The sequence below is a fragment of the Chanodichthys erythropterus genome, unplaced genomic scaffold (assembly GCF_024489055.1).
Source record: "Chanodichthys erythropterus isolate Z2021 unplaced genomic scaffold, ASM2448905v1 ctg000380_np12, whole genome shotgun sequence".
Taxonomy (NCBI): Eukaryota; Metazoa; Chordata; class Actinopteri; order Cypriniformes; family Xenocyprididae; genus Chanodichthys; species Chanodichthys erythropterus.
Window position 1 is genome coordinate 71319 of NW_027125659.1, and position 14821 is coordinate 86139.

Consider the following 14821-nt stretch of genomic DNA (forward strand, 5'->3'; position numbering starts at 1 on the left):
TGGTTTTACTCAGGAAAAAACACAGCACTCACGTGGTTCTTCTGAAATCTTTCTGTAGAGTAGGATATTCTGGCATTTTCCGGATATCTTCCCAGTCTTTATCTAGGAATCACAAATAAACATTATATAATAGTGCACAAGGCTAAGAATCAAATAAGCATTTGTTACACTGTACTTACATTTAATGTACCTGCATTGGTTACAACTGTAATAACACTGTTAACACTACCCTACCCATAACCCTACCTGTATTCCCATATTTCTAAGCATTAATCCATTACATCCTAAAATTTAATAGGATAATGTACAAAGAACACTGCTTATGGGTCATGAATCACTCAACAGAGAAACAGAAATATAGGTGGAACTTTAATTTACAGTCCTGTTGCACATGTACATACTATGTAATTATTATACTTACAATAAGTGGGTAATAACTAGTTACTAACCCCCAGACCTACCCCTAAACCGAAACCTAACCCATGTAATTACCTTATATTACCCAGTACTTTCTTAGGTAATTATGTATATTGTAAGTGCACATTCTGTAAAATAAAGTGCAACCGATATATTTATGTTGTACTTGTGCATATAACAGCTTATAATTTTCTAAGTCGAAATGTTTAAAGATTGTTTCACACTGCCTGCCCTGCACTTAGGGTGGGCGGTATAATAACGTACATCATGGCACGAGTAATTTTAAAATCACATTAAACATTAAACGTGGTCATTTGGGGACAGGACCAAAAACAAAGAAGCTACTCCCTGGGAGTTTCACAACGCTTAGTACCAAATAGAAATCCACGAGTAGACCTAACTACGCAACTAGTGTTGTCTGAGTTACGTCTATACAACGAACAGAACTCTTAGATGGGCAGAAAGTCTGATAATAGCACTCTATAAACTGCTATCTTTCCAGAGTATTCTGTCCATATATGCTGCACCATGTATCATTTCCATGTTCATTTTCATCCATTATTGTGGTATAATCTATTTCAGATAAACCCACAAAACTATATCATTCATAGTGTCAAATGAATGACGAGTCTGGTATCAGTGTACAAAACAGGTAAAACAAAAGACTCAAAACAGTAAATTAGCGATACAGAGGTTTGGTCTCGGCGGACGAGATCTGCTTCACCGCTGCTGCTGCAGAGCAAGTACGACTTTCTTCTACTAAATGCTCAGACCATAAAAGTAATGGAAACATGCTGCTGCTAGAGAGAGGCTGGATAAGTGTCAGTCACCTGCTGGGAAGCCCATGACGCTGAATATGCGATCTAACTGGTCATGATGGAAAGGATTGCTGGTTTTTATGTCCTCTTGTCGACAATGGAAGATTGGTTCTGACGTCAACAGCTCCGCAAAGATACAGCCTATTGCCCAAATATCTAAAATGAAACAGAATATTAAATATGGATGACAAAGAAATGCACAGCCTGAAATACACACAATGCATAACTTACCGATTGCTTTGGTGTAGTGTCTTGCCCCGAGCAGGAGTTCGGGTGCTCGGTACCAGAATGTGACGACCACCGGGTCCAGATCAGCCAAAGGCTTCAGCGGAGAGTTAAACAGTCGAGCAAAACCCATATCAGCTATGACACACAAACACATGAACACATACATATCTCCACTCTGATCACAGGTACTCACTTGTTTGCAAAACATTTCATAGCTTTTCATTTACAGAGGAAGATAAGATTATCTGTTAATAATGACCAGTTGTTGTTTGCATTTTAAGGACTTTGTTACGGTCTCTGGACAGGTGGTTTCAGGGGTAGTGATAGTGACAATGCGGTGTCATAACTGTAATAAAAAAATAGTAAATTTGTATTGAAAACATTCAAGAGATCATTTGATTATCATATCAAAGTGGAAATGCTGCTATTTTCAAAAACTCAAGAGGAGTTAAAATTGTGTCATAACCAGTGAGAGATTAAATAATTAGTAGTTTCTGCTGAAGTGAAGTGGCTCCAATGCTCAAGCAAACATTGAAAGCCACAGTGTAACCAAACACAATAACAAATTCCACTGGTGATAAAAATAGCGTCCAGAGCCTTCAACAGTCATCACCCGGAATAGGGCCTTATGTAAGACAATGGCTGCACATTTACCCAGACTGAACCTATAGCCCGCCTGAGCTCTCTAAAGCTTGGCGATATCACCTAAAGAGAAAATAAAGTTGGCCAAAAAAGGAAAGGAAAAAAAGATAGAAAGGTTCAGCAGAATTACATAATATATCCCATTTCCTCAGATAATTTGCTGCAGAACTCTAATTAAAGGCATTTTGCACTAAAACTAACATAGCCCTGATAATTATATTGCAATCCAATGTAGCCAGTACAGCTTATTACCAATTTTGACTCTTCCTCGCTCCGGACCCTCCCCCATTACCAGGATATTGGCAGGTTTCTGAAAAAGAAAGGTCACAAATGAAACACTAATATCTGTTGCTCTCAGAATACAAGTGAACTTTTAGTGCAAAACAACCTCATCAAATGGATGCTACTGACAGAGGCAGACATTTTCAACATAATTCAGATTTTTGCCTTGATTAAGTCATGACTTCTCAGCGGCTGCGTGAGCCATACAGACACGACATCTGTTTTGTTTATGGAAATGTTCAGTCTCAGTGGGAAGCTGCAGGTGCGCAGCTATCGTAAGAGAAGTCTTCTTTATTATAATATTTATGCAAGTCAAAATATCCACTTCACTGCTGTTACTGAACGTTAATTTTGAGTTTTAATTCTGAGACTCTTGAGTTTCTTGTTAATTCTGCAGGCCATGTTGAAGTGAATATACTTTCTATGCCAAACTTTATAACCACAGGAAACCTTACTTTACTTTACAATTATAATAAAGCACGCTATATTTCATAGATTCTCATAATAACAAATGTTTATTTATTTATTTTAGTACTAGCAGCACCATTTTTCTGCCATGTTTTCAAGAGATCACAAATTATTTTGACACTGTTTTCTGTATGTTTATAAACTTTTATTCACAATTTTGTTTGGTGCCACTAACACAGAAATTATATGCTTTACCTTGAAATATAATCAAATAAAATGGCCAGACAGGAAAGCACAGATGATATAACTGTGGATGAAGGACTGTTGCATCAGTAAGTAATGGGGTCTTCTAATTATTCCAAGACTCTTGAGTTTCTACGAGCCTTAATGAGGGTGTGTTGCTATGGGAACAGCAACCATAAGGATTCTGTAATTCAATCGACAGCACACTGCCATCTCATTCCTTCACTTAAAATCATTAAGAAATTTGAAATCTTTTTAATGTTAAAACATTTTTTCTTTTGTTAAAAAAGAAAAGCAGAAATTGTTTTTCAGTAATTGCCATTTATATGAATACGAATAAACACCACTGAATGCATCTCCTAGTCATGCCTGTGAAATGACGTATTACCAATGTGTCAACAGATTACAAACCCCAAAAGGAATAAACCTTCAAATTAATTAAATTCAGTTTGAAACAGCATAGACAAAACATTAACGTTTTCACCCAAATATAACACAAATAAGTGAGAGTTCACCCAAAAACAAGCTTTGTGTTATCAGTTAGTAACCCTCGTATCAATCCAACCCTTTATGCTGTGTCATCATGCTGTAGCCTGATTTACTAATATCATTTAAAGTCAAATTTCTGAGTACATTAGCTGTTAATTTCACAAGATTGACAGCAGCCGTATGATACTGTGGCATCAGTATTATGACAATCTTGTATTCTGATTTTTTTTAAGTCATTATACAGAAAATGTTTTGAGTCTTTTTAGGCGCACAGAGACATCAAAAATACTGACAAGCAAAGCTTTTTGTGACTTTAGTTGTTTGTGACATTTAGAGCTGATGTTTATCTGAATATTTTGTTGACTGTCAACATTCTTGAGATTCATACGCTGATTCTTGATGTCTGCGAGAGTCGGCATGATCCTGTCAAAACATTTTCTGCATAATGACTAAAATCTTTCACAGACTGCAGGAGTATTAGCATGTCAAATTAACAACTGATATTAAATAATTTAATCAGAGTTTGGACTTGGTATCAGTGAATCAGACTACTACACTACCAACATCATCTGATCAGAGTTTCTCTTGCATTTTTGGCCATAACAATCTATCAGAAACACACAAAACTTTATTATTTTCAATAGATCATCAACATCGAAACTTCTGTTAATTCTCAAGAAGAACTTTAGTAAGAAAGAAATAAAGTCTAGATTGTAATAAGTGAAGATGCTGAGATCTGTTACTGTTTAATGTTCTGTTGGGATTTTAAGGGTTTCCATTGTGCTTCCGTCCAGGAGATCAGGAAACACTAATGTTATTCTGCATGTTTATTTCACAGGCTGTAACTGTGTAGTTGTGACATATAGTTACATTAATGCATGTGTGTTATTTCTGATTAGCTGCGAGAGATTTGCAGTTTACAGTGTATGTGTTTGTTAGTAATAATTCAGGAAATACTTGTGAAATAAGTGTTTTCCTGTAAAACGTTTTGCACTTTATGTAAATTAGGATATTTTACATTCATTTTACGTTTTTTGTTTGGCGGTCGCTGCTGACAGTCATTTGACTTTTTTCTAAGTAAAGGTGTTTGATCAGAACAGTTCAGGAAATACCTGTAAAATACCAGTGTTTTCCTGTAAAACATTTAGGGAAAGTTTTTTACACTTTTTTTTTTAACTTTAATTTTATGTTTTTTGTTTGGCAGCCATAGCTGACAGTCATTGACTGTTTTGATAATTTAATGTTTTTTTTTTCTCTTTTCTTCAATGCACCTTCATGTAATCCATATGCTGTTATATTTTCAATGGAAAACAAAAGGAGGATTCTTGAAGAAACTTCAAATCTCCTCTACATATAACTATAGCTGAAAGTGACTTCTCGCTTCTTTTTGGAGCTTGACATATATAGTTTATACAATATTGTTGTATGAAAAAAAAAATACAAGTATATGGGTTTCTCGAAAGTCAGTTGTTGAGAGGTCTAAAAAAAGTCTATTTCTTTTACAACTGGGTTAATGACACAGAGTATGCTATTGATCCACACACAGCAGGGATTGATGGGATTACATAACAGTGGAGAGACAATCAGACTGTGACACTTTCCACTGGATTCAATCCATATCAGTCACCATTAACAGCAGCTGAACATATTCTAGTTCAGTTCAGATGGAGGATCCAGTGATGGACTCAATTGTGTTTCTGTGTCTGTCACGGCAACAAAACCAGAAACAAAGAGCCTAATGCAGTCAAAATACAACTTCACTTTCTTCTTACTTTGACTGTAAAATGTCTTCTTATGTAAAACAATTTGCATGCATGGTTGGAACATGTTTTAAATAGGCCAAAACACCTTCACTAAATGGAGACATATAGTATGTAGATTATGTTTTTTTATCATTTTGTCAGACTTTACCAGATCCAGAGCATCTGCGCAGTGCATAATCCTGCCTGACCATAAATCACCCATATCTCATCATATGTTGTAGTTTTTTAAATTCATTAAAAATTAATTTTTTTAGCAATTCATTTTATTTTTCTTAATTAAAGTAATCACTGACAAATTCTGCTGTGCCTTACAGTTGCCTGTCGATGTGTGTGGAAATCTGTCTGTCTGTCTATAGTCGTAGAAATGCAAGAATTATATTTGCTCTAGTCTTTTTTTTGTTTACCCTATTGTATTTCCTTCCATGATCCAAACCCTTAACAGTGAAAAGGTCAGTTGCTGGGGAGGCACGGGTGCCCTGCATATTTTTCATGTAATTTTGGCAACTGAACTTCACTTTGCAGCCAAATTCTACTGTACTGCCTGCTGCCCTTAATATTCTATGAAGAACATAAAATAATGTATGAATCTCTGGCTGCGTTCACACTGTCGACCAATTCCGAGTCTTAACTTTACTCACCAGGTCTCTGTGCAGGACCCAGTTGGCATGCAGGTAATGGATGCCGTCTAAGATTTGGTAAAGCAGAGACTTCACCATCCCCCTCGGTAGTTGCATGGGCTTTTTGTTGGCCTTTGACGCTCGATGAAATTTTATGATGTGCTAAAACACAAGAATGGGTAAAAACATGAGCTCTTATGATCACAAGAAATCTTTTTGCTGTTTCTGTTGTCAAGGTCACACACTACCAAATCAACATCAGTGATGATCAAACTGCTCTCCTCTCCTCCAACATCTCACATCTCTCTCATTGCTGATGACGTTGCAGCTTTTTTTCACTGATCAGCTGACAACCATCAGTTCAATCAATACACAAATACAGTATGATCACAGAGAGAGGAGCCCTGCAGAGTCAAAGTCAAAAAGTCGCTTAAAATATCTGACAATCTGACCATTTTACATGGCAAAGTTAGTTCAGGTTGTGAAATGCAGTGCGACTCACCAAAAACTATTGATATGATATTTGTGAATTAATAATAAAAAAAAAAAAAAAAATTTACTTTGAAAAAATATACTAAAAACCTTTAAAGAATAACAGATGGGCTGTTTGCACTGAATGTGTTTTTGTTTTTAAAAATGTGAAAAATCACACCGCAGAGCCGCAATGATGATGAATAAAAAATGAAGCCAGGGTCTCGTTTTTAAAAGAATATCTTTTTTTCTGAAGATTTTTTTGCCATTTTTGTGGCAATATCGTAAAAGGACCAGAAGAGCTAAGATGGACCGGAGCTAAGATGCGTACACATATACTGAAGGTGTAACTAAAACGTTGTGTGCTATGAACGTTTTGGTGAAATATTTCCTCAAAGTTGTTGAATATTTTAGTAACACTTTACAATAAGGTTCATTAGTTAACATGAACTGATAATGAACTGCACTTATACAACATTTATACATTTTTGTTCATGTTAATTTCAACATTTACTAATACATTATTAAAATATTGTTAACAATAGATCATGCACTGTGAACTAACATGAACAAACTATGAAGTAACGTTACGTAACTAACGTTAACGAAGATTAGTAAATACAGTAACAGATGTATTGCTCAAGGTTAGTTCATGTTAGTTAAGGCATTAACTAATGAACCTTATTGTAAAGTGTTACCAATATTTTAGATATAAATAATTAGTAAAATGTTCAGTAGCTTCCTCAGCTGATTTCTCAAAGGAATATCTAAACCAAATATGAAAACTTTGTCATCATTTACTCTCTTTCTCAAGTCTTTTGAAACTCATATGACTTTCTTTCTTCTCTGGAACACAAAAAGAGTTTCGTTAGAGCAGAATGTCCAAGTTGCTCTCTTCCTGAAGATGACAGTGGATGGTAATTAAGCTAGATTTCAATGTAAAATGTTCTGTGAATACCCAAAATAACTTGTTTCAGTCAATCTCACACAAATCAATCATATGAATTTAGATGATTTTGAATATAATTTACAAGTATGGACTCGTTTTATGAAGCTTTTTGAGCTGTCCCAATCCACTTACACTGTAAGGAAGAGCACATCTCAGACATTCTGCTAAACATCTGCTGGTGTGTTTAGAAGAAAGAAGAAAAGAAAAAGTCATACAAAACTGAACCTAAAATGAAATGGTGAAAAAAAGAAATTGGTCCATAAGATAAAAACTGAAGTGTAACTATCAAAGCATTGCTGAACCTAACTAAAACTTATCTGAAACATAAAGCACATGGTCAAATAAAGTATTAAAATACAGAAAGTGTGGAGTATACACTCACCCACAGGTCATGCTCAGCGTAGTCGAACAGGAGCCAGACCTTGCGGTCACTGTGAGAGAGAAATACTTTCTGCAGGGCGATGACATTCGGATGCTTCAGCTCTCTCAGTAACTGCGCACAAAGAGAAACTTGTTATTGTTCTGTTTATTCTTCAAACATCTTTGGGTTACACTTTATTTTATAAGGTGTCCTTGTTACAGTACTTAGGGTTTGGTTCAGGGTTAGTTGCTTGTAATTATGCATTAATTCTCTCTCCCATATCACACAATCTTGCACACGTCTGTTGCTTTTTGTGAAATTAAATTTGTAGAATTTGCATATATTGCACAAATTGAAGATAGGGTTTCCATTCTGCAGAGACACATTTATGTGTCCTAGTGTAAATGATATCCGCATCTGATCAGTTGAAAGGCATGAAGTGATTCACTTGAAAAGGCATGAGAACATTAAAAACATTATAAATTTTCTTTTGTCAAAATGTAAGTTAGGCAACACAAAGTCTGATACAATACAATTTCAATCCACTAAAGTGGAACGGTTATATAATCTAAAACTCTCCTAAAGGATGCTGCCATGCAGTACGATTGTGATTTAATTCAGAGCAGTAAATTAACAGAAGAGTATCAACAACTGCTACAGCAATACAGCCTAATCTCGCCAGATCCCCAGAAACTTGTAAGAAACTAAAACCCTTGTAAATACAACTAGAGTTGAGAGTAAAACATTTTAAAAAGAAAACAAAACATTTTTCAAATTTGAGTCATAATTAGTAGAGTATTCGATTACCAAAATAATCACTATGTGCAACAGAAGATATTCAAAACAAGTTGAAAAAGTGCTTTATATTTATGGTGGCCAAATGTAACCTTATTAAAACATGGTGAATGATTTAAAAACATGTCTTATAACAATGTTTTGTCTAAGATCTCTTCGCTGCTAGTGCAGGTCTGACCACAGAGAGCATTTGACTGAGATTATGGGAAATAAATTAAGTTTCCTGGTTACATACACTACCATTCAAAAGTTTGGAAACATTCCTATTTTTAATGTTTTTGAAAGAAGTCTCTTATGCTCATCAAGCCTGCATTTATTTGATCAAAAATACAGAAAAAACAGTAATATTGTGAAATATTAAACTTTTTCAATAATGGTTTTCTATTTTATTATACTTTAAAATATTTGTTTTTTTCTGTGATCAAAGCTGAATTTTCAGCATCATTACTCCAGTCTTTTGTGTCACATGATCCTTCAGAAATCATTCTGATATGATGATTTGATACTCAGTTATTATCAAGGTTGAAAACAGTTGCTGCTTAATATTTTTTGGAAACTGTGATACTTTTTTTTCAGGATTCACTGATGAATAAATAGTCAAAAAGAACAGTGTTTATTCAAAATAGAAATATTTTCTAACAATATAAATCTTTACTATCAATTTTTATCAATTTAACACATCCATGCTGAATAAAAGTATTTCTTCCAAAAAAAAAAGAAAGTAAAAAAAATACTGACACCAAACTTTTGAACGGAAGTGTATATTGTTACAAAAGATTTAATTTAAATGAATGCTGCTCTTTTTTTAACTTTTTATTCATCAAAGCATGCTGAGAAAAGGATCACGTTATAACGGCACACACGGGAGAAAGCACACATAACGGATCCGCCCCGCTAGCTTGATGAAAGTGCAGTGACATTTTGGTGGAAAATTTTTTTTAATGTTCCTTTTGGTTAGATTCGTTCAGTGTGAAAGTGTACAATGAGCACTTTTTTATGTACACGGAGGCTACTTAAGGGGGCAAAATCTTTTTAAATATAAACAATATCATCTGATAGCTATGACCTTATGTAGCTCCGCCCCTTTTCAGCTCGTTGTCTTTCGTCTTCCGGTTTGTATTTCCACAGCGATCTTACGAATTTATGAATGAACTGCTCGTTTTAAAATCTTCCCGGTCAACTGATATTTGTTAAGACATCTGCTTTAAACATTACAATGCTCATGATAACTTTCATTAACTAGCTAAATATTCGTTGACAGCGATGCCATAGAAATATACAGAGCTACAAAAACAGAAGTTCAAAGACAATATTATAAAGATGGCGGTGCACTTGTTTCTCTGGTGCATAAGGTCTATAGAGTTTGATTTATTTAGAGGTATTTTTACACTAAATGGAACTAATAAAACTAGAAAACACAAACAGCATGTAGCTATATAAAAAAGACCTCAAAAAACAAGTCCAAATAACGACTTCCAACCTATATTAGAGAAACTTCAACACCTGTCCCCTCTCACCCAGCCCTGGAACAATATGACTATTGTTTTGCCATTTCAACAAAGTAAAAAAGAGTTTGTATTTTGAGAGAGAGAGAGTGTTTGATGGTAACAACAGTATGTGAACTGTAGTCAGCTACACAAGACAAAGAATCACTCCGATTTAAACAATTTAAACAAGACTCAATGAACAAAGGTCTGCAAGCAGAGCAACAACAATGCTCAGTGCCGTGACTCAGTGTGGCCTTCTGAGACCTCAACACCCGTGACGTTTAAAGCCCAACAACAATGTTGTTATGCAGTTGTTTTCAATCTCAGGAAAGACCTGAGCTGATTGTGCTGCTACTGAATCAGTTCTGTGTTCTTACAGAAACTTGGCGTGCTGAATAAACAAGTTCCTACTGTTTGGTATAGTTCTGTTTAAGATTTAGACCTGACATGTTGTTTTTAATTAATGCTAACCAAAAATAAAAATTACTAATGCTCATATTTCTGTATGTACTGAATTATTAAACTTCTATGCCACTAGGGCCAGAAATTAACCACCCATAACACCCTCTTAGCAACTGCACAACAATACCCTAGCAACCAAACACCTAAACATGACCTAGTAGACTTGTAAATGTAAAAAAAATACAGTCAGCATTGAACATTTCATTAAAAAAATCATACAAATTCCAAACAATAAACATGTTGCAAGAAAAAAAGAGGTTGTAAAAAATACGCTTTGTGCACAGGGGTGTTGTCACAGGTTTAGTGTAGTGAAATCCACAAAGAAGATGCAGAATGAAGATACTTTTAATAAACACCAAGAACATGAAACACTACAAATATTAACCATTAACGATGCAGAACATTGAACTGAGGAAAACTTAAATAAACATGGGCTGTGTCCGAAATCACCCCTATTCCCTTAAATAGGGCACTTTGAGGGGACAGCCATTTGTAGTGGTGTCCAAAGCCATAGTGGACATAATCAAGTGCACTCATTTAATCGCACAATGCACCGCAATAATGAGTGTATAACCGATGTACACTCAACGGCTAGCGAATACCCATAATGCACTGGCGAACAAATACCCGTGTCTGACCTGAAGGTGGCGCCGCAGCTGAATCACCCATCCATTTTCCAAATCGCTGGTCCAAAGTCCATAAATTCTTTTTTGATTGATTATTGAATTGCTGAAGTAAGGGTCATAGTTCAAGATAAATCTTTTCATTTCTGCTGGAGCTGCAGTGTCAAACGATTATTAAACAGCAAGCACAGCGGCAGCCCTTCCGGCACCCAGTGTCCGAATTCACTCGTTTCCATTCACTGCCTCAAGTGGACTATATTAGTGGAGTAACGTAGGGAATAGTGCATGAGGGTATGGGGGCGATTCCAGACACAGCTGATAATCAACAGAGCAGGGAACAGGTGCGCAGTAATCAGAAACCATGACAACCGACAGAGGAGGAGAACAGAAGCAGAACATGATCCTGACAGTGTTATTGTGTGACGTAGCTTTAAGGTTGCGTGACTGCAGTCACAATAAAGGCCATGACCGCCCTCATCCCAGAGCAGTGTGTTCGTCTGTAAACCTGTTTCGAGATCAGACTGTTCAAGGATGACCACACCTTAAAAGGCATGCGATCACAATTCTGTCATTTCAGAGAGAATAACTGAGACCAAGAGAAAGACCCTAAACCTTTACAATAATAATGGTCTCATTAATTAATGCATTAACTAACATGAACTACCAACGAGCAATACATTTGTTACAGTATTTATTCATCTTTTCTAATGCTAATAAAAATACAGTCATTCATGTTAGTTCACAGTGCATTAACTAAAGCAGACAGTTTTTGATTTTAATAATGTATTAGTAAATGCTGAAATTAACATTAATTTAAATTAAATTAATAAATGCTGTGTTCATTCTTAGTTCATATTAACTAAAGAGGTTATCTACATTGTGTTTGAGAATAAAGTTCACACACCCACAATCCAGAGATCAGATCACACACGCTTGTGTTTGTGTGGCGATACAGAGCATTCATCGCAGTCCAACACAAATAAGCACAAACATTTATGAGCCATATATGAGTGGTGTTTGGAAAGGCACAGCACCCCATCCTTTAATCCATAACAGCCTATTTGTAAAGCTGCATTACACTGTGACAAATGCAGAAAACAATCCACACGAAAATGTGCTGCAGAAACTGGTAAGATCAGCCTGAACTTGTTCTTCAGCACACAGACACGAAGAGCACAATATGGACAGACTTTGCCGCATTTCACTCTTGCTTAGTCCTTGTGCTATTTAGGAACAATAGTGTTTATCCTACTTCCTCAGTAATTTAATAATTGATGATCTTTACAGCGGAACTGAATCAACACTGAACTGACTTCAGCTGAATGATGACAGGTTTCTTTTAGAGCTGCTGAAGCCATCACTGAACCATTATTATCACAGTAAAGCTGCTTTGAAACAATCTGTATTGTATAAAGAACTTTATAAATAAAGGTGACTTGTGTTTACAACATAATCTGACTCGATGTCAAAAGCAGCATCAACTACGACATAAGACCATTTAAATGTTTCCTGCATGCCCAACTAAACAATAATACCAGAAAAATAGCAGCATTTTATCTTATATTTCCATAAAATGCAAGTGTTTTATTTCAGCAGTTGTTATGCATTTCTGTATCAACCGTTTGAGAGTGTTTTACTCGAGTGTTGGATCCTTGTTTCCCTGTTTATTGTGTTTTGTTTTCCCTGCCTGTTTATCACTGAAAGCCCATGAATTATATTATTAATAACAAATATATCATGCGGTGTGATGTACATGTGATCGTGACAAATGAAGTGGGACATTTCAATGGGATATTCCCACCTCCGACTTCATCTGTTTCATCTGGATATGTTTGTCAGATTGTTGATGAATCAGCACGTGATGATTTTTGTCAGTTACTTGATTCATTTGATTTATATATATAATAGCTGAATATGTTTACTTACCTTCTATATAATATGTACAAAGTGTGTCAAATGCATATATAGTATAAAAGTAGGTGAATAATGTCTGGACGACCTAATGTAGATGTCGGGAATTTGGAAATGTATTCATGGATATTTAAGTCAAGTCACTTTTATTTATATAGCACTTTTTACAATGTAGATTATGTCAAAGCAGCTTAACAGTGATAACAGGAACATAATTTTATGTTCTAGAGAAAATGGTGTCATTGTCCAGCTTATTTAGTTCATTATTGATTCATTTGTAGAAATCATTAGTTATTATTTTAGTTAATTTATCTACACAGCAGCTCTGGAGGAGTGATGTCATGGTCCAGCTCAGTTCAGTCAGATCAGTAATATTCCTGAATATTAAGTGTCCCCAACTAAGCAAGCCAGAGGCGACAGCGGGTCAGAATGGAGAAACCCAGTTCGGCTCTGGCCAACAGCAAACACTGCATGATTGTGATTCAGACAGCGTTACAGGGCAGAGGTCACATTGGATCGGAACATTCATAATATTTAAATCAAGTTCCATCTGGCTGAAGATCGGATTCATCGCGCCGGTGAGAACATCCTTCATAACAAGCTCTTCATTAAATACAGCGCATACAAGAAATGCTGACAGTCTCTTTCTGACCTTTACTTTCATCAACAGGCAAATATTCCATCTCACCTGATTATCATCTCAATATTTCCCTCTGGATTCTTCTTATGTTGTATATTTTGCACTTTTCAAACCTGCCAAATAAAAGCTACATAAAACTGTCTCAAATTGTCTAATTGTACCAAATCACCCAAAACGTCAGCTTACACACACAATTTGTTTTTGGTCATTTAATTATAGTATGCCTAACAATGATTACTTTCATAGTGAACATTTTTTTTATCTGGTGGCTGACCTCACTTCTGTTATTATGACCTTGTTGTTGTCATTATTATTATTATTATTATTATTATTATTATCTCCCTGATTATTACCTTTGAAACTCATTGTGAAAGGGCGGGTCACTGGATAAATGTGGGCAGCAGTCTCATGCATTACACAAACTGTGTTAGTTTGTAATGAGATACTTTTCCAGAGATTTTTCTCAGAGGGATTTGAACTTTTTGAAAAGAAATTGTGAGATTTGAAAGTTACAGCATTTAGTAAATCCAGATCTTATATCACAAAAGATCAAGGAAAATTTGATTTGAAATTTGAAGAATGTCAGTAACCAAACAGATCTCGCCATAGTAGGAAAAATAAATACTATGTAAGTCAGTGGGGACGAGATCTGTTTGGTTACTGACATTCTTCAAATATCTTTCTTTGTGTTAATAAATTCACACAGGTGTGGAAATACTTGAGGATGAGTAAATGAGGACAGAATGTTAATTTCAGGGGTGAACTATCCCTTTAACCTGCCTTTTGTATACCATGAATGGCAAAAAAGTCTAAGGTTATCTTCTTCTCAAACAAGCAACATATAACGTCCCATAATGTCATTTCTTTTGAAGATCAAATAGTCGTTAAATTCCACTGACTAAAGCTTGATTTTACTGGTTTTCTTCAGGTCGATTCAAACCAACCGGCAGAACGGATACTCACCATCCGCATTCAAAGACACTCTTCAACATTCCCAAATCTAGATTTACTCTTAGCTCACAGTAATCCCAAAAACCCTTCGTGCGACCCATGTCTGTGATATGTGCATTTCAGTCACTTTGGTATGAAAGCATTGGCAAAGATAAATAACTCGTAACAAGCTTCTTTTTTTTTTTTTACCCAAATGCTCTAGACAAAACTAAACACAAATGTTATTTTCCAGGTACCAAGCAAAAGTAAAAGGGTTTACTTCTT

The 14821-nt window shown here is 35.5% G+C and overlaps 1 protein-coding gene across 5 annotated transcripts in view; it reads right to left on the bottom strand.

Moving 5' to 3' along the window:
• Positions 1-14821, bottom strand: part of LOC137016155 (cyclin-dependent kinase 19-like) — a 30365-nt gene that overhangs the window by 11155 nt on the left and 4389 nt on the right. For all 5 annotated transcript variants that reach the window (XM_067380759.1, XM_067380760.1, XM_067380762.1 and 2 more), the window contains exons 3-8: positions 7710-7820; positions 5929-6069; positions 2358-2415; positions 1467-1598; positions 1248-1391; positions 33-102 (exon numbers count right to left, since the gene is read on the bottom strand). In XM_067380759.1, the coding sequence (XP_067236860.1) occupies positions 33-102; positions 1248-1391; positions 1467-1598; positions 2358-2415; positions 5929-6069; positions 7710-7820 (656 nt within the window). The remainder of the gene's footprint in view (positions 1-32; positions 103-1247; positions 1392-1466; positions 1599-2357; positions 2416-5928; positions 6070-7709; positions 7821-14821) is intronic.